Source organism: Physeter macrocephalus, chromosome 15 (assembly GCF_002837175.3).
Source record: "Physeter macrocephalus isolate SW-GA chromosome 15, ASM283717v5, whole genome shotgun sequence".
Lineage (NCBI taxonomy): Eukaryota > Metazoa > Chordata > Mammalia > Artiodactyla > Physeteridae > Physeter > Physeter macrocephalus.
The window spans coordinates 66,242,747-66,266,476 of NC_041228.1; the positions used below are offsets into that span (position 1 = coordinate 66,242,747).

General features: G+C 41.9%; 1 protein-coding gene across 5 annotated transcripts in view; it reads right to left on the reverse strand.

Moving 5' to 3' along the window:
• LOC102978220 (extracellular sulfatase Sulf-1) overlaps positions 1 to 23,730 on the reverse strand; it is a 161,794-nt gene that overhangs the window by 68,431 nt on the left and 69,633 nt on the right. For all 5 annotated transcript variants that reach the window (XM_055091091.1, XM_055091089.1, XM_055091088.1 and 2 more), the window contains 2 exons: positions 7,849 to 7,921; positions 7,311 to 7,540 (listed from right to left, as the gene is read on the reverse strand). In XM_055091091.1, coding sequence (XP_054947066.1) covers positions 7,311 to 7,482 — 172 coding nt within the window. In that variant the 5' untranslated portion in view covers positions 7,483 to 7,540; positions 7,849 to 7,921. The remainder of the gene's footprint in view (positions 1 to 7,310; positions 7,541 to 7,848; positions 7,922 to 23,730) is intronic.

Here is a 23,730-nt window from a genome sequence, read left to right on the forward strand (position 1 = left end):
CCTGCCGATGCAGGGGACGCGGGTTCGTGCCCCGGTCCGGGAAGATCCCACATGCCGCGGAGCGGCTGGGCCCGTGAGCCATGGCCGCGGGGCCTGCGTGTCCGGAGCCTGTGCTCCGCAACGGGAGAGGCCACGACAGTGAGCGGCCCGCGTACAAAAAAAAAAAAAAAAAAAAAAGGCTTTATTGGTCTATTGAAATTTTTAATTCTGAAAGCATTAAAAAGATAACATGATCACACAGTATACCTTTTTCTACCAAAACTATGAAATTGGTAGGAAAGAAAAAAACAGATGTTTCAGCTAAAACCAGAGGAGGGAAAACAAGTTGGGGGAAGAAGGGACCAAGAAGCAGATAATAAATCTGTCTGGCATGTTTCCAGGTCACTACGACTCATTATTTTTTTCCCTAAAGAGCTAAAGGCCATTAAAAGTGGAGACTAGTTTTTTAGGGGAACGGAAGTAAAAATGCCTACAGGCTAGACAGAGAAGGTAGGCAGGTACAAGAAAAATCACAGAGCTTTCATCTTTCCAGTTTTCTACGTTTGATAGAGATGTGGGTATACAGAACTTTCCCCTGACTATAAGAAAATCAGCAGGATGGGCATGATGGCAAATAGCAAGTGCTCCTTGGCCTAAGTGTTGGGGAGCAGTGGAGAGTGACGGGGACCATGAGGGTCTCAGGAGGACACGCCCCACCTAATGGGGGCAGATTTGACTCCCCTTCAAGCATTTAACTGATGGCTGCCTCATGGGAATGTAAGCCCTCATTCTTCTGAACTTTCAAGAAAAGTCGGAATCTGGATTTTTTTTTCTTTTTATGTAAAATCACCTGATTTTTAAAAATGTTGCCTTGATTTTAAAAAGTGTGCTGGTCAAGCAAAACACATCTGTGGGCTAGCTCTGGACTGTAGATCCCATTTGTGAACTCTGCTTTAGACAAAGTGTTTCCATGTATTTAAGATTTCTTAATTCTCCTTATGATCTAAGAGAAGCATTGGGTCAGCGTTACTGAGATGTTAGCACCAGTCCAATTTCCTAAGAATTTAAGAAATGCCACATTGAGCCAGATCAATGGTCTAATCAGCTCATTATTTTGTTTCTCAGGGTGGCACCCAGGGACCATTTGGGAAAGATTTAGAGCCTAATCTCTTTGACTCCAGTCTCAGAAAGTTAGGGGAGTCCCACAAGCATTTCTGATTTTCTTCTTTTTGATTTGTAAACTATTTCAAGTGCAGGGAAAAATAGAATAAATAACATGTCTCCTAGCTTTGTCAAAGCTTAACATTTGATCATAGTTGCTTCAGATATATATTTTAAATTTTAAAATGAAATATGGATACTGCTGCTGTTCTTGGTTACCACTCCTTCCCCAGATGGTAACCATCACCCCAAACTTCACGTTAATCATGTCCATTTGTGTTTTTCTAGCTTAAAAAAACCCCATAATTCGAAAATATACATGTACCCCAATGTTCACAGCAGCATTATTTACAATAGCCAAGACATGGAAGCAACCTAAGTGCCCATCAACAGACAACTGAATTAAGAAGATGTGGTAGGGCTTCCCTGGTGGCGCAGTGGTTGAGGGTCCGCCTGCTGATGCAGGGGACGCGGGTTCGTGCCCCGGTCCGGGAGGATCCCACATGCCGCGGAGCGGCTGGGCCCGTGAGCCATGGCTGCTGAGCCTGCGCGTCCGGAGCCTGTGCTCCGCAACGGGAGAGGCCACGGCAGTGAGAGGCCTGCGTACCGCGAAAAAAAAAAAGAAGATGTGGTACTGGGAATTCCCTGGCAGTCCAGTGGTTAGGACTCCACGCTTTCACTGCGAAGGGCGCAGGTTCAGTCTCTGGTTGGGGAGCTAAGATCCCACGAGCCGTGTGGCGTGGCCCAAAACAAAAAATAAATAAAATAAAATCAATCACACATTATTTTTAAAAAAGAAGATGTGGTACATATATATACAATGGAATATACTCAGTCATAAAAAAGAATGAAACAATGCCATTTGCAGCAACATGGATGGACCTAGAGATGATCATACTAAGTGAAGTAAATCAGACAGAGAAAGACAAATATCATGGTATCATTTATATGTGTAATCTCAAATATGATACAAATGATCTTATTGACAAAACAGAAATGGACTCACAGACACAGAAAACAAACATGGTTACCAAAGAGGAAAGGAGGCGGAGAGATAAATTAGAAGTTTGGGATTAACATATGCACACTACTATATATAAAATAGATAACCAACAAGGACCTACTGTATAGCACAGGGAACTCTACTCAATATTTTGTATTAACCTATAAGGGAAAAGATTCTGAAAAAAATAGATATATGTGTATGTATAACTGAATCACTCTGCTGTACAGCTGAAACTAACAGAATATTGTAAATTAACTATACTTCAATTTTTTTTAAAAAAGGTGTAAATCTCCACCCATTAACGTTGCCTAAAAACCTGAACTATTTACAGGTAGAGGCATAACTGAACCCCTTCTCAAGTTGTGGAGAAAGCAAATCCAGAAGTACAGGGACCATTGGTTAAATTACTTACTCTTTCCACGGATCAAGTGTTCTCCAGGGATAATGATCTTTGTCCTACCCGCCCAGCTTGGGTGGGGTGACAAGAAAATGCAATATGAGAATAAATGTTCTTTGGAAAAAGATAAAGTGTTTTCCACACATAAGGTTCTAGCACTTTTATTAGTAAATTGCTCATGTGTTTCACTCCTTTCACAAAGGGCTAGTTTACTTTATTTGTCCTCAAAGTTGAGGGAGGGGCCCCAGTCCTACCTAATAAGAGCTTTCCTTCCCAGCTTGTTTCATAAACTTGGATCACAATCCTTCTTAGCCTTTGTCTTTCCCGACAAAGAGATACAATTGTTTTATTCTTTCCCCAAAAGAAAAGTATTCTATTACAATCTTTGCAGTTGTTTTCCGAAGCCTTTTCTAAGTCTGTTATATCCTTCTGGAGGCACAGAAGCCAAAAATGCCTGCAGTGTTAACAGGTGCAAAAGTTTTGCTTAGGTGAAGATTTATTCAATATTTGGCAAACATAATCACATGTAAGTAAAAAATCAAACCAAGACAAACCGTGTCAAAACCACAATTAGAGAACATCTCACACCCATTAGGATGGCTATTATCAAAAAACCAGCAAACAGCAAATATTGTCAAAAGTGTGGAGAAACTGGAACCCTTATGTACTGTTGGTGGGAATGGACGATGGTGCAGTCGCTATGAGAACAGTATTGCAGTTCCTCAGAAAATTAAAAATAGAATTATCTAATGATCTAGCGACTCCATTTCTGGGTATATACCCCCAAAGAATTGAAAGCAGCGTCTCAAAGAGACATTTATACACCTATGTTCATAGTAGCATTATTCACAATAATCAAAAAGCAGAAGCAACACTAATGTCTAACAAGAGATCAATGGATAAACATAGGGTGGCTATACATCTAATGGAATATTATTTAACCTTCAAAAGGAAGGAAATTCTGAGATATGCTACAACACAGATGAACAGTGAGGAAGGACATTATGCTAAGTGAAATAAGCCAGTCACAAAAAGACAAATACTGTATGATTCCACTTATATGAAGTACGCAGAGCAGTCAAGTTCATAGAGACAGAAAGTAGAATGGTGGTTGCCAAGGGCTGGGGGTTTAGGGAGTTACTGTTTAATAGGTATAGAGTTTTAATTTTATAGAATGAAAAGAGTTTTGGAGGTTGGTTGCACAACAATGTGAATGTACTTAACACTATTGAATTATACACTTAAAAATGGTTAAGATGAGGACTTCCCTGGTGGCGCAGTGGTTAAGAATCTGCCTGCCAATGCAGAGGAAACGAGCTCGACCCCTGGTCCACGAAGACCCCACATGCCGCGGAGCAACTAAGCCCGTGCGCCACAACTACTGAGCCCGCATGCTGCAACTACTGAAGCCTGCGCGCCTAAGAGCCCGTGCTCCGCAACAAGAGAAGCCACCGCAATGAGAAGCCCGCGCGCCATAACGAAGAGTAGGCCCCACTCGCCGCAACTACAGGAAGCCTGCGCGCGGCAACGAAGATGGAACGTAGCAAAAAAAAAAAAAAAAAAAAATTGGTTAAGATGGTTAAAAAAACACAAAAGTCAACTAAAGTCTAGAGTAGTTAAGTGTCAAGAAAGATTATGAGAGCATTACAATCGACCAGGCAAAAGTCTCCATCAAACTGTACCCACTATCAAGAGCATAATTTTTCTGCTGAGAAAAGACGTCTTCTCTAAATTTTTACCCATGGTTCACAGTGACTCATCATCAACTTGTTCTGCCAGTGGGATAACAAGACCCATCTTAGCTGTGACCTCAGAACCTAGGGCGTGACCATGTATTTACAGGTTGTTTTAGGAAGGGCTCAATAAATATTTGTTGAAGGACGGATTGAGGGAAGGAATTATGGTTAAATGTGTAGCTGTGGAGACCCAGCCCTAATACAGGTCCCGAGTTTACCATTTCCTAGCTCATCACAGCCTATGCGACTTCTCTAAGCCTCATTTAGCTTAAGTATAAACTGGAGAGAGTAATAGTAACCACTTCATAGAGCGACTGTGATGATTAAATGAGTGAATGCTTAACCTGGTATCTGGGTAGGAAATCAAGGAAGGAAGTAAAGGCAAGGCAAACATGTAGGAAAGAGCTGGGTTGATTGAACCTGGCCTATGATTCTTCACCATTATATCCATGTGCTTCCACTAGAAGCCAGTGTTTAACAACTGTTAATAAATATTTACCGAATGAATTAATTAACTATAGGATAAGGATGAAATTTTGAACTCTTAAAAATACACTGATCAGGGCTTCCCTGGTGGCGCAGTGGTTGAGAATCCGCCTGCCGATGCAGGGGACATGGGTTCGTGCCCCGGTCCGGGAAGATCCCACATGCCGCGGAGCGGCTGGGCCCGTGAGCCATGGCCGCTGAGCCTGCGCGTCCGGAGCCTGTGCTCCGCAACGGGAGAGGACACAACAGTGAGAGGCCTGCGTACCACAAAAAAACAAAACAAACAAACAAACAAACAAAATACACTGATCAAACAATTCCTTAATTTATTTTAAAGACAAGGGTTGTATATTGAAGAAGCAGATCATGACGGATACTTGCATTCATTTCCGGGAATCGTGTTAGCCTTTTCAGGCCCCTGTGGGTCCATTTCCAGTTTACTGAGCACCTACTAGATTCCCAGCACAGCCCCAGCATCAGGACTGCAACATAAATAAAACACTGCCCTGCCCTCTAGTTGCTCTCAGTTAACTGGAAGAGACAGGTATGGAAGCACATGGTGGATTAAGGGTCATATGCTGAAGGCAGGTCCAAGGTGGTGCAAAGGAAAGTTCCCTCCACCCTGCTGGACAGCAGGATCGTTTTTTGGTAAAGGAAGACCCCCCGAGGGGAAGGCATCTGGTCTGGGTCACGAAGAATAGGTAGGGCTTCGCCAGGTGGAAAAATGGGGAAAGGGCAGAGGGGATGAGATGTACAAAGGCATGAAATATAGGTGAGGGAGATGAAACCACCAGATACCTTCAGGGAAGTGTAAGTTGTTTCCATGAAGCACAGAGCAAAAGTGAGGGAAAGGAAAATAGCCTTACAGAAATAGGTAGGGACAGACGCCCGTCGCTCATCAGCCTGCAGAGGGGCGGGGCTTAATCCTCTTGGTAAAGGAACCCGGTGGAGGGTTTTAAGCAGCAGAGACCTGATCAGATACTTGCAGGAAATGAAGAATAGGTAGGAGGGGCCAAGACTAGAGGGCACAGGTGGGTCACGTGAGCAACCAGTTAGGGAAAAACTGGGAGAGAAGAGAATGGCTTCATTGAAAAGGATGGATATGAGAGATGTTAAGGGAGGTGAATTCAAAGGTCTTCACTTTACTTGCCCTGTAGGGAATGAAAACTTAAACCACCAACCACATACATACTAAAGTCATACCTGCAAGACTTTTCATTTTGGCATGATGCCTGAAAATCCATGGTCTTGCTTAAGCAATTAAGTGAGGGGGACTTCCCTGGTGGCGCAGTGGTTGAGACTCTACGCTCCCAATGCAGGGGCCCCGGGTTCAATCCCTGCTCAGGGAACTAGATCCCACACGCATGCCACAACTAAGAGTTCGCGTGCCACAACTAAGGAGCCCGCCAGCCGCAACTAAGACCCGGCGCAACCAAATAATAAAAATTTAAAAATAAGCAATTGAGTGAGAGACAACAGACTCAGCAAGTCACCTCCAACAGTCATTACCTCTGCTGGCTTTTAGTGCCTTTGTTTCCAGCTGAACCCAAAGAGTTAACTTTTTGGGATTCCAGGGTTTGGTTTCCAATTCGAAATCGAAGTCCCTATCCCTGTGGATCAAGTTCCAGCCTGGAGGGGTTTATCCTCAAAGACCCTAGCCAGAGGAGCTCTGGAAAGAGGCCCAGGGTGCTGTGCTAGCAGGAAGTCTAAAAGCTACTAGTGACGGTCAAGTTCAGCACGATGCATAAGCCTAGCTGAGCGATTCCTGAGAGCAAGGAATGGAAATGAGTGGTGGTGACAACTTGTAAGGGCAAGCTTTTCATTTGTCCTAGGTACCCTAGAAGAAGACCCTAAGCTTATGGGCAAGACCATAGGGCTGGGCCATTAAAGAAAGTGAGAAGGTGAGAAACCAAATCAGGTGATAGAGAAGCTAAGCTGAAACACCAGATGTTGGCAGGCTTTCTAAGTGCTCTAGAATTAACCCAGGTGAGCGAATTCTTCAGAAAAGCATCCTGTCTAAGATGGTAGCGGTGAATTACTATCGGGAGGATGTCCAGAATACTGGAACTTTCAATTCCCTAACAATCACAAGCTGTGAATAAAGGAATCACCTTAATAATAATGACCATCGACAAGTTCTTTTTGTATCCACCTATGTTCATATGCATTGCAGAGAATTACAGTCATAATCTCATACTCTTTGAAACAAATTTGCCCACATATTTTGAAAAGTTTTGGACCAAGAGTTTTCCAAGGCGCACAATCCAACCGTTGACTTCTACAGTTTCGTGCTTGCTCTCGCCTGCCATCCTCCCGTCCTCCCACACCACCCCCAGCTTCAAAAACTTAAGATCAGAAGAGTCAAGGTGAAACACAAACCAAGTGCTCTATCGTTAATACGAGTATATTTTATAACCTAGGTTGTTGGTTCAGATACTACCATTATGTGCCAAACCCCCCAAAGTTACCTGATTGTTACTGATAATGCAAGCCAGCAAATCATTTGAGCAAAAGAGACCAACAAGTGAAAGACCCAGTGTCTCACCCAACTCCACGTCCTGGTCATCAGTGAGGACAAGAATGATGTTGGGTCGGATGTTTTTTCGCTCCTGCTGTATCCGGCCTCTGAACCTCGGGGATCTGATGGTTGAACCGAGGCTCCCCAGCAGCTGTGTGCCCAGCACAGCCAAAACTAGAGCACAGCAAGAATACTTCATTGTGCTTGGTCCAATGTCGCAAAACGGACAAAATGTCTGTCTCCTGGTTCCTGCAGCTCTGGGCAGTCAGAGAGAAAGGGAGAGGGAGAGACAAAAATGAAATCCAAACCCCAAACACAGTTGCAGAAAAAGGACTACAACTCAGTGAGAACTGGAACATAAACTGGCAGAGAAAGGGCTGCCCGTGAGTCAGAAGCGGCAAACTCTACCAGGCGTCAGGTCGTTTTTTTGAAGCGCTTGATGATTTTGCAAATTCACTTTTGTCCTTTATTCTCATTCCAACTTTTCCGATTTCAAAATTCAATGCCAAAATAGAGTTTCCAACACAGAGCTCAGATGTAAAAGCTTTCTGACAAGAGCTAATACCTTGAATTAGGTATCCTGGTTGAATAATCAATTGCTATACTCAGAGGTATTCAGGACATCTGCAGATGGGGTCCTGGAAGGGGGAGAAAAAATACAAAAGGAAACGTCAGTCAAGGATTTTGACACAGATTTTTGGTCTGAAATAGTCTCTTGAAACAGCATAAATATATATGTATAGATATGATTTATATATTATATTTATATATAAGTATAATAAATATAAATGTAATATATAAATCATATCTCTACATATATATTGATATAATTTTTAAAATCTGTACTCCAAAAGGGAGAAACAGAAGGAAACAACATTCAGAACTGCTAACAAATGACATGAATAATACCTTCATTTCATAATCATAAATACGGTGATCTGGGTATCATCCCTGCTCACACTTTAATAGTACTTTAAACATCCCCAAGAAAACAAATGACTGATAAGGAAGAGCCAGCAGGGCCTGTGAAACCACAGTGCACTGGAGTGCTTGCATCTGGGGAGCGTTAACTCACCTGCGTACGACATTGAGTACTTATCAAGCAGAATGAAATGCAAAGCTGTCATTTGTCATCTGCATGATGTCACTCACGGCCCAGGAGAGTTCTTTTTGCTGACAAAGACTTCATAGTAAGTGGCTGGGAGGGCAACCTTTCCCAGCCTCCGAAAAACTCCTAACTGTCCTCCATCAATCACCGGGGGAAGGGATGCTTCCTCCCGCCTGGGCTGGTCCCCAGCGCATCGGCGCCTAAGGGGACAGAGCCCTCCTCCGACTGTCGGCACCAGCTTCACTACTGTCCAGAGCCGGTGCAGCGCCGCTAGCACCGAGGTTTGCCTTTGCCGCAGCAGATCTCAACCTGCAAAGCAACATGACTGATGGGCTCTGAGGCCGGAGGTTAGAGGCGACCCTTCCACCTTAAAAAAATCAAATCAAATCAAATCTGGAGGGGAGCACCGTGAAATCTTTGCAAATCTGCACAGGAGGAGACTTTGGAAAGGGTTGGAAAAATGCCCCTTTCACTTTAGAACGCTAACCTGCTGAAAGCTGTTCTCTTGGACTTCCGAACGACAGCAAAGGGCTCATTAAAAAAAAACAAAAAAACACCATCTTTCTCTTGAATGTCATGAGGGAGCATCTGTATGGGAATTTCGACTGCCCTAAAATTAATTAGATAGCAGCCCACTGCAGCAGCCACTCTGTCCCCACACACCTGAGGGTCTGTATTTTGATGCTCAACAATAAACGGGTATCAGATAAGTAAGCATCATGAATGAAGTGTGAGGGCTGCAAAGCAGAAGGAAAGGGACTCCATCGTTCCCTTCCGCGCCTTAAATTCTGAAGGGTGACGTGGGGCAGCGAAAGAAGAATGAAGAAAGACGGTGTACCGTTTCCCCCTGCCATACACATTATTGTGTTTTACACAAACACACACGCCCCTATTATTTTAAACTTTATGAGCTGTTTTGTAAACAGTTCTAATGCTTTTTACTTTGCACCCTTAATTATTCTTTGGGAGGGAAGAAGGGAGGGAGAGAGAGAGAGAGAGAGAAGGACTCAGTAAGAACTAGGTTTTAAAACAAAAATCCAGTGTCTGCAGCAAGGCAGTCCTGACCACATGATCTGCAGAGCAAAAAGCCACCTCCGATTGATCCTGTGGCATGAGAAAGTCAATACGTACGGTTTGGCGTGTGGTTTTGTTTTTTGTTTGGTAATAACTCGGGGTTATTTCAGTGATCGCAGCGCCTGCTGAACACTGAAAGCCTGCAATTGTTCTGCCCTGACTGTTGGGTTTCTGGGCATTTGTTTTAAATCATGAGAAAACTGATACAAGCATGAAAGGATGGGAAAGCAAAAGAAATGAGTGAAACAATGGCCTTCTCCCACAGAGTGTGCATTAACCTAAGAGTTAAATACAGAAATTTCTTAGGGGGTTGGTCTTTGAAGTAGCAAAACTTTGCCCACCTCTCAAAGCCGGCAACGTTGTGTGAAGAGAGAGTCAGCAGGGTTTCTTGCATCCACTATGGTTTAAACTAACCTCTGCTGACAATGGTGACCCAGAAAATACAGTCAGACTCACTGTATGGAGTGAACAGCAGTGCTTGGTTTAAATAATCAGTCACACATGCAACTGAAAATTCTTGACTATTAAGATGCTGATAACATTCCCTGGAACCCAATCAGTGTTCTGGGTTATTCTTTTCTTTATCGTATTTACTTTACTTCTTCCTTTAGGAAAAAGATAATTAGCCTTAATGGTACCTTGTCTAAACTACATTGAAAATCATTTCCTAATAAAGAAAAGGGACAGCAGAGAAGATACACGTTTTACCTATAAAGTAACTTTTCTTTCTGGACAGTTAAAGGCGCAGAAGAGACCTACATTTATTTTTTCTGCCACAATTTATTATCGATTCAGGGGATTCATATGTAAAAGCAGAGAAATTGAGTGGTAAAGAAAATGGAACTTTCAGACAGGTCTGGCCAGCAGGAGCGCTCCCTTTACTAAAACACACAAAACACACAACTCCGAAGAAAAGTGCACACAGACAATTCTTTATTCAAAAATGACCTTTTAGAACCTGTCATCCTCTCACTGCCTGGTTTCCAGCTCCAGAAGGAAAAGAAGAAAAAAAACCTGACAGACAAAATGCAGACCTCAACAAAGGAGACAAGGATGCAATGTTTGAATTGGATACTTTGTGGCAGACGACAAGTGTCCTTAGAGACTAACAACTTGTCCTGAGAAATAGTTGAAAATGGGAGAAATGTCAAAAGAGGTTTTTCTCACACATGGAAAGTGAGCTTGAGGAACGGTTGCTGTATTCACGAATCAGGACCAGAACACAAGATGCCTATTCTTCATGCTCTAAAGTGAAAACACCAATTGTAGCTATGGCCAATTGGTGGGGAAAGTTTACAACACTTTGTTTGGGGCAGTTAAGCCAACTATAAATGTGACATTAAAAGTTTCAAGTCACATATAAAAGAAAGAAAAGACTGGGAAGCCTTCAAGCCAACTGGACAGAAAGTCTAGTTCACATATGCTTGTCCAGCAAAACCCCACACTAAATCAGAGCCCTCGTTGCCCCAGTAGGTTTAAGGGGGGGTCTCTGTCTTCAATAAGCCTCCCTTTGTCTGGGCAGCTGGTGCCGAGGTAAAGGGGATGCAGGCCATATGCTTGTCCACCACTGTGGTTGTCAAGGTGTAATCTGGGACTTTGGGGGGACCCTGAGATCCTTGTGGGTGGAGTCCACAAGACCAGAACTATTTTGAAGAATACTGACACTTTTTTTCCCTTTTTCACTTCGTTGACATTTGCACTGATGATCTAAGAGCAATGGTGGGTAATGCTGCTTTTGTATGAATGAAGGGAGCATCACATACAGTTAAAAAAAAATAAAAAACAGTTTCACTCAAGATGAAGCAGTAAAATGATTAATTTGATTAAACCTTGACCCTTGAATGCACATCTTTTCTTTTAAGTTTTCTGTTTTATGTGAGAGAAGGGGCACATAAAACCCTTTGCAGCCTATGGAGGTGTGATGCTTGTTGAGGGAAAGCACTCGTGGGACTGAGTTGCCAGGTGAACTAGACACATCTTTTTTCTCTGTTTTTGCTCAAACGCTATTTTTAGTTGAAAGAATTACTTGCACTTGGATTTTTGGCAGACATTTTCCCAAGTCGTGAATGAAATAAGACTGTCATTTCAAGGAAAGCAACTGATGGTATTTGTCGTGTTTGTTGCCAATGACAGAAATCTAGCTTTCAAGTCAAAAGCAGAATTTTGGAAAACTTGTATCTGCCACTGTGAGCTTGGCAGCTTTCCGATATGTAAAACCTTTCTGATGACACTGACGTTGATATTAACGAATGTTATTTTATGGGACTGTAAAATGAAATGTGTCAACACTTAGACTATTTGCATAATTCAATGAACCAGTGTTTCCCAAATGACCAAATACAATGTTACAAAATCATACATGTGTAAAAAAAATTCATTCATTCAAAGTGCAAGATGACCATTGGATTTTAATGTAACAGAGTAGGAAAAGCTCATTGATATGGTTTCAGATTTCTTACTACAACTAACCTTTAGGAATCACCACTTGTCAAGTTTTGGTATAGTATCAAAGAAGATCTACAAGTATCTGAAAAAAGCTCTTGAAATACTTCTTTTCCAACTATTTATCCATGTGAGGCCGAACTTTATTCCTATACCTCAACCAAAACAATATATTTCAACAGACTCAATGCAGAAGCAGATATAAGAATCCAGTTCTCTTTTATTCAGATAAATATTAGATTTGCAAAAATGTAAAACATGCCACTTTAGTCACCAATATTTTTTTGGTTTGGAAAATATAGTTATTTTTTATAAAATGTTATATATCATTTAACATATAGATTTATTGTTTTTTAATTAATACTTAAAAAATTCTGTTTGAATTTCTAAGTATCAATAGCTAAAATCCCCATAAACACAAGCTTAATAATAGAAAAGGATAAAAACACAATTTCAATAACATAAAGGGATTCCAAGCCCAAAGAATTTGAGAATTACTGGCCTAGAGTATATTTGGTTCCATAGTTAAGCCTGGCCTTTCACCTCTAAGGCTACAGATTTGGCCCTAGTCACAAACTTAATTCATTTTTTTTCCCCTTAAAGCCTTGAAACTGTCCTCAGTTCTAAATGCCTGCAAATCTAATGAGTGATGACATTCTGTGATGACATTCTGTGTGTGTGTGTGTGTGTGTGTGTGTGTGTGTGTGTGTGTGTGTGTTTTAATCTGAAGATAACACAGAACTTTATAAATGAATGCCCACAAATCTAAAGTATGTGAGAGACAGGCTCAGAACAAACCACTCAGCACAGAAATCAACCTCTCAGGGATGGGGCAATGGAATTGTTTCTAGTACAAAGCAATGCCACTCCAGAGTGAAGACAGAGAAAAAAAAAAAGGATACCATAACCAATCACAGCAGTGGGGGAGATTAGGCCAGCAGCATGCAATTAGTCAAAGCTGAATTTAGCCAGAACGCACTTAGTTTATCATTAGAGTGAAGCAAAATAGGATTATACCAGCAAGAAGGTGGTATCTACCCTCCCCCGTCCCAACACCCCAACGCCATAGTTCTCACATTTCCTAGGGTCAGTTTACATGGCCCTTTTCCTTTAATTTTGACTTTCAAGTTTCCCATATATCACTTTTTTTCTTTAGAGGAAGCCTTCAGGATGTGCTAGCTTCTTTATGATATATGTGAAACCAGGAAGGAGCTAATTTCTTCTTTTAAAAATCCCATAGCTGGCAAAGTTCATCTACCGTCAATCCCAAGAAAGCCTGTTTCCCGATCTAATTTATTACAACTCCAAGCAAAGGAGATAGACAACAGTCTCCTTCTGGTGCGGTAACATTTTTATACCCCTCGAATAATAAATCTCTTCCAGTCACCAACGACAGCTGAAAACTGTGCATCTCTGATCTGGAGCACCTTTGGGGAAATCCTTGGCTAAATGATGAGATCCTCCTTGAACAATGTTTGCTTTTCTTCCCTTTTCTCCCTTTCTGTTTTCTCCCCCCAACACTGTAGATCCTGACATTGGAAGGAACCTTGAAAAGTCGTCTATTCAGAAAATTGTTAGCGTTGGTTACCCCTGGGGTACGGTGAGGGGGAGGGACAGATTTTTTTATTTTATTTATGTTTAAGTTGGATTTTTTTCCCATGACCTGTTGCATGATAAAAATAGAAATAAGTAAATTTCCTAGGCTTTCCCTCTGTCTTCTTGTGCAGGAACAGAATAGACAGAAAGAGGTAAGCAGTGATAAGAATGAAGTGAGAGCTTACAGCAAGAAATGTACTTTTGAGAGCTACCCCACAAAGATAGGAACTAAAACCACATAACAACAAGCTCACCAAGAGCATTCTGGAGAATGCAAAGGGTCCAAGACTGAGATTTGTCCAGCTTCTTTCAAATCGAAATTAGCAAAACAAAGAAAACCAAAATGACCTAAAAATTGTGAAAAAAAAAAAAAACCCAGAAGGACCTGATATTCCTGAAGCAGATGCTACAGAATATCCAAAGGGTCTGATAGTGGTCACAAGTTTTGACGGCGGCAATGAGCTCCAAGAAAATGGAACAAAAAGATTGCTGAACTTTAAAAAGTGGGGCATTGGAAACTTCAGTTTGGGTCTAGTGCAAGAATAGCATATTGATAAAAAGAACCCCAAATGTGGTCTTAGGCATCTTAGCTACTCCTTATGGTATATGATTTATTACATTAAATTTGCCTTTGGTTTCATATATTTATAGCTTATCCGTATTGAAGTATCTGGAGGTACTGCATAAGTCAGCAGAAATAGTTCGTTGCAATAACAACAAGAAAAAACCCCCAAATATCAATGACTTAACACACACTACAAGTCACACACAGAGTGACGGGAGCTTTGCTCTGCCCGGTCATGCATGGATGCGGGCTGATGGGGGCACAGTTGTTGTGCTGCTGCAATAGCTGGACCAAGAAGCAGAGGAAGAAAAAAAACTGGAGAATCTTGCAGGAGAGCTTTTCATGGCTTCAACCTGGAAGTGACTCAGATCACTTCTAATATTTCAGTGGCTGTAACTAGTCACATGACCCCATCCAACTGCAAGAGGGCTGGAAATTGATGGCACAGCTGAAGTGTTCTGAACACTATTGTCTACCACAAGCATCACGTTTCATCAGTACCCTATTTATTTATCTTTTTTTCTCACTAGATGCCTGCACATGCACATACTTAGGATACATGTATAAATATATTCATACATGCAGACACATGTTTAAGTAATGAAGAAACATAATCTTCGTAGCTTAAAGTTCTACCATTCCTAGGTACAAAAGGTGCACCTTTTAACAGCTTTGGGAATTTGGGGGACATGTTTCATTTTTGTTTGTTTCCCTGATATACATAATCTGGCACAGTATGAATTTATTTTAAAGTTCCACAGTTCTTGTGATACATTTAAGTTGAAGAAAATATTTTTAAAAATACAGGTAGGTGCTACATTTAGATTTCAAAAGCACTTCTCAAAATATTTTCTTGTAGATGACATCTACGCGAGGAAAGAAGAACACCTGACTTAGCTTTAAAAATTAAGCCACAGTCAAGAGAGTTCCCACTGGCTTACTTTCTATGCTATAAAGCTCGCTACCAATATAATGCTCTTTAACATTTTCTAAGGGTTTAAGCACAGAAGAATGGAGACACAAGTTCCTTCTGCGGGATCCTGCTGGCCTCACATGGAGTCATGACCAAGAAAGGGAGGTCTGGGAACACAGTGTGAAAAACAAATGTGCATTTCAAAAGACAACAAATTCTAGTTCTTAGCTCAAGATTTAGGGACAAATTATGGGGAATAGATCTGTTTTTTAATTTTTTTCTTCCAAAATGTATGATTTACAGGAGAACCTTTAAAGAAAATCAAACATCCATGTTTAAGTCAACTCCTTTGCTCAGAGACCCATTTTCAAGGAAACCCTAAAATTCAGATTAGTTCATGTATTATTTCAAAAATACTTCCTTCCCAAGTTGTACTGGGAAGTGCTGGTTTGAGGTTTTTTGTGTTATTGGCTAAATATGTCATTCCAAGCCTTTTAATGACAAAATCGTCTTCAACATGTGCTTTATATGTACCTAAATCCCTGTACTATCTTCAGATTGTCATCTTTCCTTCAGCTGTATACTTACCTCCCAGTGATTACCAAGCATAGCTGTACATTTATCAAATAAAAAAAGCAACTCTACTTAACTTTCAAGTGAAATTCAGGCCTGCAAATGTGGAAAATATCAGTATAGTAGAACAAACTGAGTAGCTAGCAGGCCTCTCTAGGAAAATTAATTTATTAATTTTATCCCCAAAGCACACAACAAAGATAAACTGTCTACCCATTTTCATTGACATCCACCTGATTTATGACATTCTTGTCCAATCAAATTCATCAGCTTACCCTCAAAACAGTATTTGGACATAGGGATATTTATCATAGTCTTCAGGTGAATAGCACCTGAAGAGACACAGTAGGACATTTTTAAAACCATAAATTCACTAACACTGATTCAAATCACAGTACTTGCATAAAAGGCCTGTAGTAACTTGAAACTTTTAAAATATGACTTCTGTCTTAGCTTTTTGTCTGGACAGAAGCTGGGAACTATTTTAGCTAATGAAAACTCACATTTTACTCTACTGTTACAAAAGAGTGACCTTTATGAAGTTTTAAGCAGAAGAATTTATAGAGGGAAAATTTTAAGAGCTATATTATCACCATAAACAATTATCTGTCATATCTGTAAAATAATCTTCCTGAAAAGGCTCAGATTATAATCTATGTCTATGGACATCTGGGGCAAATGTATGTTTATTGTCACTAGAGTATCTTTATAAACAGATGTTTACAGCTGGCCAAGCCCTTAAATCTCATGTAACCATCTATACTACAAACACCCAATGGTGCTCCATTTCCAGAATTTATTTTCTAACTACTCGACTTTGTTTGAAACCTTCATTTCTCAGCACACACAAGACCAGCACTTGTCACACAAAGGAGCTAATATAATTCAACCAGATGATGTGCCCCACAAGTAAAATCAGCCATTCACGAAAGCTGGTCACCAGAGGCCATTTCAAACAATGCATATTTCAAAGTAATCTAAAGTAATCCCTTCTCTCCACAGATTTGGTTTCCATGAAGTCTTAAGCACATGTGTGCCGTAAAAAAAGAGGCTTATTAAAATCTGATGTGATATTAGAGATTATAATGCAACACAGTGGGGCAGGTTTTAATACTTGAGTCTTCAAGAAGAAAGCAATTTTCGATTTTATTTGTAAGCTTACTAAAACATTATCCATACAAAGGTACATGATGTTTACTTAATTAAGGAAAAAAATAAAGAATGCTCCCCTGTTTTATGAATTGGGCTTGTATCAATGTACAAAATTTGCAAATAAACGTGGAGGAGAAGCCGAAACAGTTTTCACTGATGGACAGATTAGCAAAGCACAGCATGTATTTATAACTTTAAAGAGTGAGGAGCTTAGATTGTTTAGACAATTCCTTATAAAGTTGTGAATCTCCAGTATATCATTCTTTTGGCTCGCTCTGGTGAAACATTATCAAAATGTGTCATATAGCACAGCATGATAGCTTCAAAATACTAGTTGTCATCATTAGTAGAACTGGATTATTAGGTAAATCTGGCTGCCTCTGAAGCTTACCAAGACTTCCAGTCCTGGCGGATCTCTGGAGGATTTGTTTATTTTTCCTGATCCTTTTTCTATGTCTTGATTGTATTTAGTTTCAATTGTGGATGAAAATACAAAGGATTAGATTTGATATGCTTCTGGTCCCTCCATTTCAGGATCTCCTACCTACAGCTTTGTATCCTTGAAACGCAAACAAAGGAAACATGTACATGATCATGAACAGGTTTGCAAAATGAGCAAACGGCAACACCCTGCCACAGAAAATCTGCTGTTCCTCATTGGAACGTGGCTTCGCAGAACAGATCATATATGACAAAGGAGAGAAGCAACCTCCACTCTAGAGAGCTAATGTGAGGGAGACAGTCTTGAAAATATGTTATAGCATCTTTGAGTTTGAAGGTGTTATGGAGTAAATGTTTATGTCCCCCTCCTTCCCCATTCATATGTTGAAATCCTGACCCCCAGTGTGATGGTATTAGGAGGTGGGGTCTTTGGGAGGTGATTAGGTCATGAGGGTGGAACCCTCATGAATGGGATTAGTACCCTCATATAAGGGGCCACAGAGAGCTCTCCCACCCACCTTCTACCATATGAAGACGCTGAGAAGATGGTCATCTATGAACCAGGTAGTGGGCTCTTGCCAGATAACCAATCCACTAGTACCTTAATCTTGGTCTTCCAGCTTTCAGAACAATGAGAAATAAACGTTTGCTATTTAAGCCGCCCAGTCGATGGTGTCTTTGTTATAGCAGCCTGAATGCACTAAGATGAGGGATCTTAAAGTTCACTAGATTAACTTTTAACTAATGAAGAAAACTTCTCTAGACCATCAATGAAAAATGCCCCTGTCTAGGTAACACAGACCTCGTTAGGAAACCTATTTACTTTTGGCAGCTAAACAGGTTAAAAAATTCTCCATTTTATTGAACAAAAATCTGTCCTCTTCTCTTCTAAGTGTTTAATCATGCTCTATTCTACTGAGCCACACAAAACAATTCTATTTGCTTCTCAATAACAAATGATTTAAATACTTGAAGATTGTTTCCATCTAACTCCTGAATCTTTTCCTCTTAAAAAATATACCGATGTGGTACATTGTGGGAGAGCAGTGGAAGTGGTTATTCTGAATTGGGTCACTGGCTTGTTAAGTAGTGGATCAACAGATCCCACAAAGCTGTAGTTACACAGATAGGAAGTCAGTATATTTAATGTCCATCTGGCTCAAAGGAATTCTGACTACTAGGCTACTAATCAATGCTTTCCAAGTTCACTAAGAAAAATTTCCTTATATAACACTACTTTTGTGTTTGGACTAAATTCAACTCAAATATCTCCCCAAATATGCATGAGTAACTTGTTAATCAGTTTTATTGGAGAATAAAGCCAGACAAGAAGATGAAGATCCAGACTAAGAGTCCTAATCCAAGGACTAGATATTTTTCATTCCTTTACAATTTAGTCATTGATTTCTCTCTAGATTTTGAGGAAGCTTTCCTTCTAAGAAGAAACATTTTCTTTAACACATTTAGCTCCCAGTTGCAGAATACTGGATACTTAATTTTTTTATTTTATTATTATTTTAAAAATATTTATTTATTTATTTGGGGGGGCCGCATCGGGTCTTAGTTGCGGCACGCGGGATCTTTAGTTGTGGTGTGCGGTCTCTTCTTTGCAGTGTGCAGGCTTCTCTCTAGCTGTGGCGCGTGGGATCCAGAGTGCATGGGTTCAGTAGTTGCGGCGTGTGGGCTTATTTGCCCTGGGGCATGTGGGATCTTAGTTCCCTGACCAGGGATCGAACCGGTGTCCCCTGCACTGCAAGATGGATTCTTAACCACTGGACCACCAGGGAAGTCCCTGGATACTTTAAAAGAGCCATGCAAGAGAATAACAACCATTTTGCTATTAAACAAAGGCCCCCAAAGCTCAAGTACTTAAATCCTAAGGTAGAGCAGTGGTTCGTTATAATCACTGGAGGTCTTGTTCATTATTCCAGAGCTCCTGATTCAGGGGTAGGGCCTAAGAAATTGCAGTTCTAACAAATTCCTAGGAGATGCTGCTGCTTTTAGTACTGGTCCAGGGTAATCAACCGACTAGCTTTGGCAAAAGGACAGGTAGATGGAACCAAGCCTGGGGCAGGTGCTTCAAGTCTTTTCACGAGGGTTGATCTCTCAGGCCTTTGCACTGGCAGAGACAGCTGATAATTCACAAAATGGGACCTTGAGATTGCCAATTATTTCATAGCTGATAGGACCGTTCTGTGAGATCATCTTTTGCAGTCGCCGAAAAGGCAAGCATTCCAACATACTCACTAGGAACTGAAACAGTTTTCTGCTGGAGAGCAAATATCCAGAAGTGTTCTTCAGAGCTGCTTTCAAATGACTCTCTAATATCCCTTTCTATATATTCTCTTTCAATGTCTGAAGAAACTAGATTCCACAAATCCTTGAATACATGAACTAGCAAAGTCTGACAGTGGCCCCGTCAATGCCGAAATTTGTTACATTTATTAAACAATTGTCATGTACTAAGGTAGGTTTGCCACCACCAAAATTTGTTTTCCACCTTTAGGTAAATTATTACTAGAGATGAAGGCAGCAGAGTGAGTTACTGCTTTTGTTTTGAGGAAGCCCATCCTCAGTTTGCTAATTCTGTCCAGCTGTCTCTGCCAATCTCCCACTCTGGGTCTTTTACCCTCATCCATCACCTCCTCTTTGAGACACTGGCAGACAAATACAGATGCAGTAAAACAACAAACTGACTAAATGACGCACTATGATCCCAGAAGATCTCAACCCACCACGATGCGTGATGCACGTTAGGTGCTCTGGGAAACCCCGAGCTGAATTCTCCTTCTCCCGTTGAGCAAGAGGAAGGAAAGAGATGAAACCACAAAAAAGTAACCTGGAAAAGTAGGACTGAACTTCCCAGAACTAGAACAGTGGGGGTAAACAGAGCAAAGGTCAAGTTTGCAACCTTCCAACCTACTGTGCGCATCTTTAATTCCTGTAGCAGACACTTCTCAGAAGACTGAGTGGTCCTGGTCGAGAAGGGGCAGGAATTCTGGAGTCCGGGTTTTCCAGTTGCCCGACTTCAGGACGTACAGTCCAGCACCATGTGATGGCTGTGCCGGCCCAGGCACTTCTCAGAAGTGGCACGCCTTGAATTTGTGGCCTTCCCCCTCACCCCTTCATTTTATTGTCGATTTCTCCTTCATTCCTGACATTCTACTACCCCCATATGCTCCTTGACCACCTAAAGTTCTTCACCTCTCCCTCTTTCCTTTTGCTTTCCTGAGTCTCCAACCTTCTACAATTTCCAACATGTGGATCAGACTTTACCTTTTAACCAGAAGTAACAATTTTTGCTAATATGCGTTGAACACGTCCCATGTACCAAACCTGTCATCAGCTCCCTTTAGCCCCACCATGTTCCAATGAAGCAGGTGCTACTATTGCTTTTTTTTTTTTTTTTTAATGAGGAAACTGAGACTCAGAGAAGTTAAGGAATCTGTCCGAGATTACACAGCAAGGGGTAGAACTGGGGCTACCTCCCACCAGAAACTTTGCTCCTAACTGTTCTGTTTTTGTAGTATTTTCTCCTGAAGTGCATTTTCACTTGAAAAGATCTTGGAGGCCTAGTGAATTCTGAGCCTGCCAAAGCAACAGGGAGAATCTGGGGGCAAAAATGGGTGTCAGTTGTTGATGTTTCCAGGCAGCTGTCAAGGCGCCTTAGAGCATCTCCCCCGGGAGCACGCGACAGGGCATTGATATTGTAGCCACACAGCACGTACAGGCCCCCTTTCACCTTCCAAACAGAAGGGGACCCCTCAGAGCTCAGTAAAACAAAGAGTTGTTGCTGGGCGAGAGAGTGGACTGGCGTGGTTCAACATGAATATTCAAGACCACGAGTCACAGCTCCATGAACTCGGGGGTGTCCTCCATTTGTATTTAGCATGGTGTAGTTGCGAGACAACTTGCAATGATTAATTAATCCCGGGTGCCGAGGCAGAAGGTGAAATAATTTGTGCGTAGTCATGAAGTTGGTCGTTCTCAGCCTCTGAGTTAGCGCCGGAGGGCTTTACTTTCCCGAGATGGAAAGAAGATCGGACTTGACTTTCGGCTTTGTGCCTGTGATCCCAGAGATCCACACCCCCAAGCCCTGAAATTTTCTAAAAGGAAGGCAGGTGGCTGCCAGCTGTCCTTAACCCACACCCTCATGACATCATCCTCAGTATCACCAGTCCATGGAGACTCCATCCACCGAGACCACCCTCTCCTCAGCGGGCCTTGTTCCCCGGCCCACAGAAGCCCTCCCCAATTTGCCAGGTGGAGGAGGGGACAATCTCGTTCATATATTGCACATGGCTGCTTGTGGCTGTTTTTCCACCATCTCCTCAAGTGCAATTTTAACTGAGGTTATTCATAGTAATACCTCAGTTGTCTATCACGGTGCGGGGGAAGGGTCTCCAAATATGTAAATTTCCATGAAACCTTACTTTAATTATTTAAGGGCAGGAGCTTCAAACAAAGAAACAAACAAACAACCAGGAACCATTTTAAAGCACGCTGCGTTTGCAAAAAATACCTCCCAAAACTCAGAGGCTTGTAACAACGAAGGAAGGGGTATGTCTCCCTGTGTCACATGGAGGCTGCAGTGGTGGTGGCTCTCTGAGTTTTCCCACTCCAGTCCTCAGGCCGAGGCAGCAGCCCTGATGCGAGACACGCCATTCTCATGACAGACACCAGGCGCGGGAGAGCTGCTGGAAATCTGGAACGCCACTCAAAGTCATCTGCTTCCACACGGCATCTGGCGCACCTGCTTACCTGCCTTTGGCCAAAGCAATACATGCAGTGGAGCCCAGGGTGGGGTGGGAGCAGGTTTTGCTCCCTGGGAGGCTCTACAAGTCCCGGGCAGTGGGCGGGGACGCTGAACTCTGGTCACTTCTCTGGTCGGGGAGGGAAGGCAATGCCTGGGATCACAACTTACTCTATGGCGTGCACTTTCAGAAATTAATCACAGGGGGCTTCCCTGGTGGCGCAGCGGTTAAGACTCCGCCTGCCGATGCAGGGGACGCGGGTTCGAGCCCTGGTCCGGGAAGATCCCACATGCCGCGGAGCAACTAGGCCCGTGCGCCACAACTACTGAGCCTGCGCTCTAGAGCCCGCGAACCCCAACCCCTGAAGCCCGGGCGCCTAGAGCCCGTGCTGTGTGTGCAACAAGAGAAGCCACCGCAATGAGAAGCCCGCGCACCGCAACAAAGAGTAGCCCCCGCTCACCGCAACTAGAGAAAGCCCGTGCACATCAACGAAGACCCAACACAGCCAAAAATAAATACATAAAATAAATAAATTTAAAAAAATAGGAATACTAAAAAAAAAAGTTAATCACATATTTCCTAGTCTTCAAAAAATACTGGGAATGATGTCACTGTTTTGTTTTGTTTTATGGCTCTGGGTCATCATCGTTAACATAAATGCTGCTTTTAGCTCTAATTCAGACTTTCTCCGTGGGATACTGGGATATGGAAAGCTGTCTGAGTAACACATAAATGACACGGGACTGATACTGTTTGGAATTCCTTATGAATATTTTTCACGGTGTTGTTTTACCTCCGTCGCTATTCATTATCACTTCTAGTTATTATAAGGGTATTTACCTCTCACAACTCGACCTGCCCTCTGCTAACACACTAGGGAGATGCTGAAGAGACGGCTTTTTAAATGTGCATTTAAAGTAAGAGTGAAGACATGAGAGTCTCTCTCAAGCACAGTACGTGGGTGGGTTTGGCACATAGACTTTGGGACAAAAGTCTGGGTATGGGCGCTTCATAGGCTTATTAGATTCCTTCTTGTTCTTGTGTGTCTGGCTGATTGAGGGTGTCAGATAAGCAAAGTCAGGGAAGACTGGGTTTGGAGTTGAGTTCCACAGGAGCACCCCTGCTTTGCCATTTTCCATATTCTTTCCTAGATAGTTGACTAAGCACTAAAACTACCTGTCATTTCTTGCTCAATTCTGTTTACTTTAATCACCACACATACTTAATTCAGTAGTCTTATAGAGCTCCTGGATAAAGCATGATTGGAGATAACGGGTGAATGAGAGAAGAGCCCTGCTCTCAAATGGAGAGTTAAATCCAATGCCAGGTATAATACAGATCCAGAACGTGCTGGCGACTGTCAAGTTTCTAAAGGTTGGACAGATATCACACTTGACAGCCCCCAGCTTATATTCAGAAAAGACAAAAACTCTAATTCGAAAAGATACATGCATCCCAATGTTCACAGCAGCACTATTTGCAATAGCCAAGACATGGAAGCAACCTAATGTCCATTGACAGAGGAGTGGATAAAGAAGATGTGGTCCATATATACAAAGGAATATTACTCAGCCATAAAAAAGAATGAGATAATGCCATTTGCAGCAACATGGATGGACCTAGAGATTATCATACTAAGTGAAGTCAGACAGAGAAAGACAAATATCATATGATACTGCTTACATGTGGAATCTAAAATATGATAAAAATGAACGTATTTACAAACAGAAATAAACTCACAGACATAGAAAACAAACATGGTTACCAAAGGGGAAAGGTGGGGGAAGGATAAATTGGGAATTTGGGATTAAGAGATACACACTACTGTA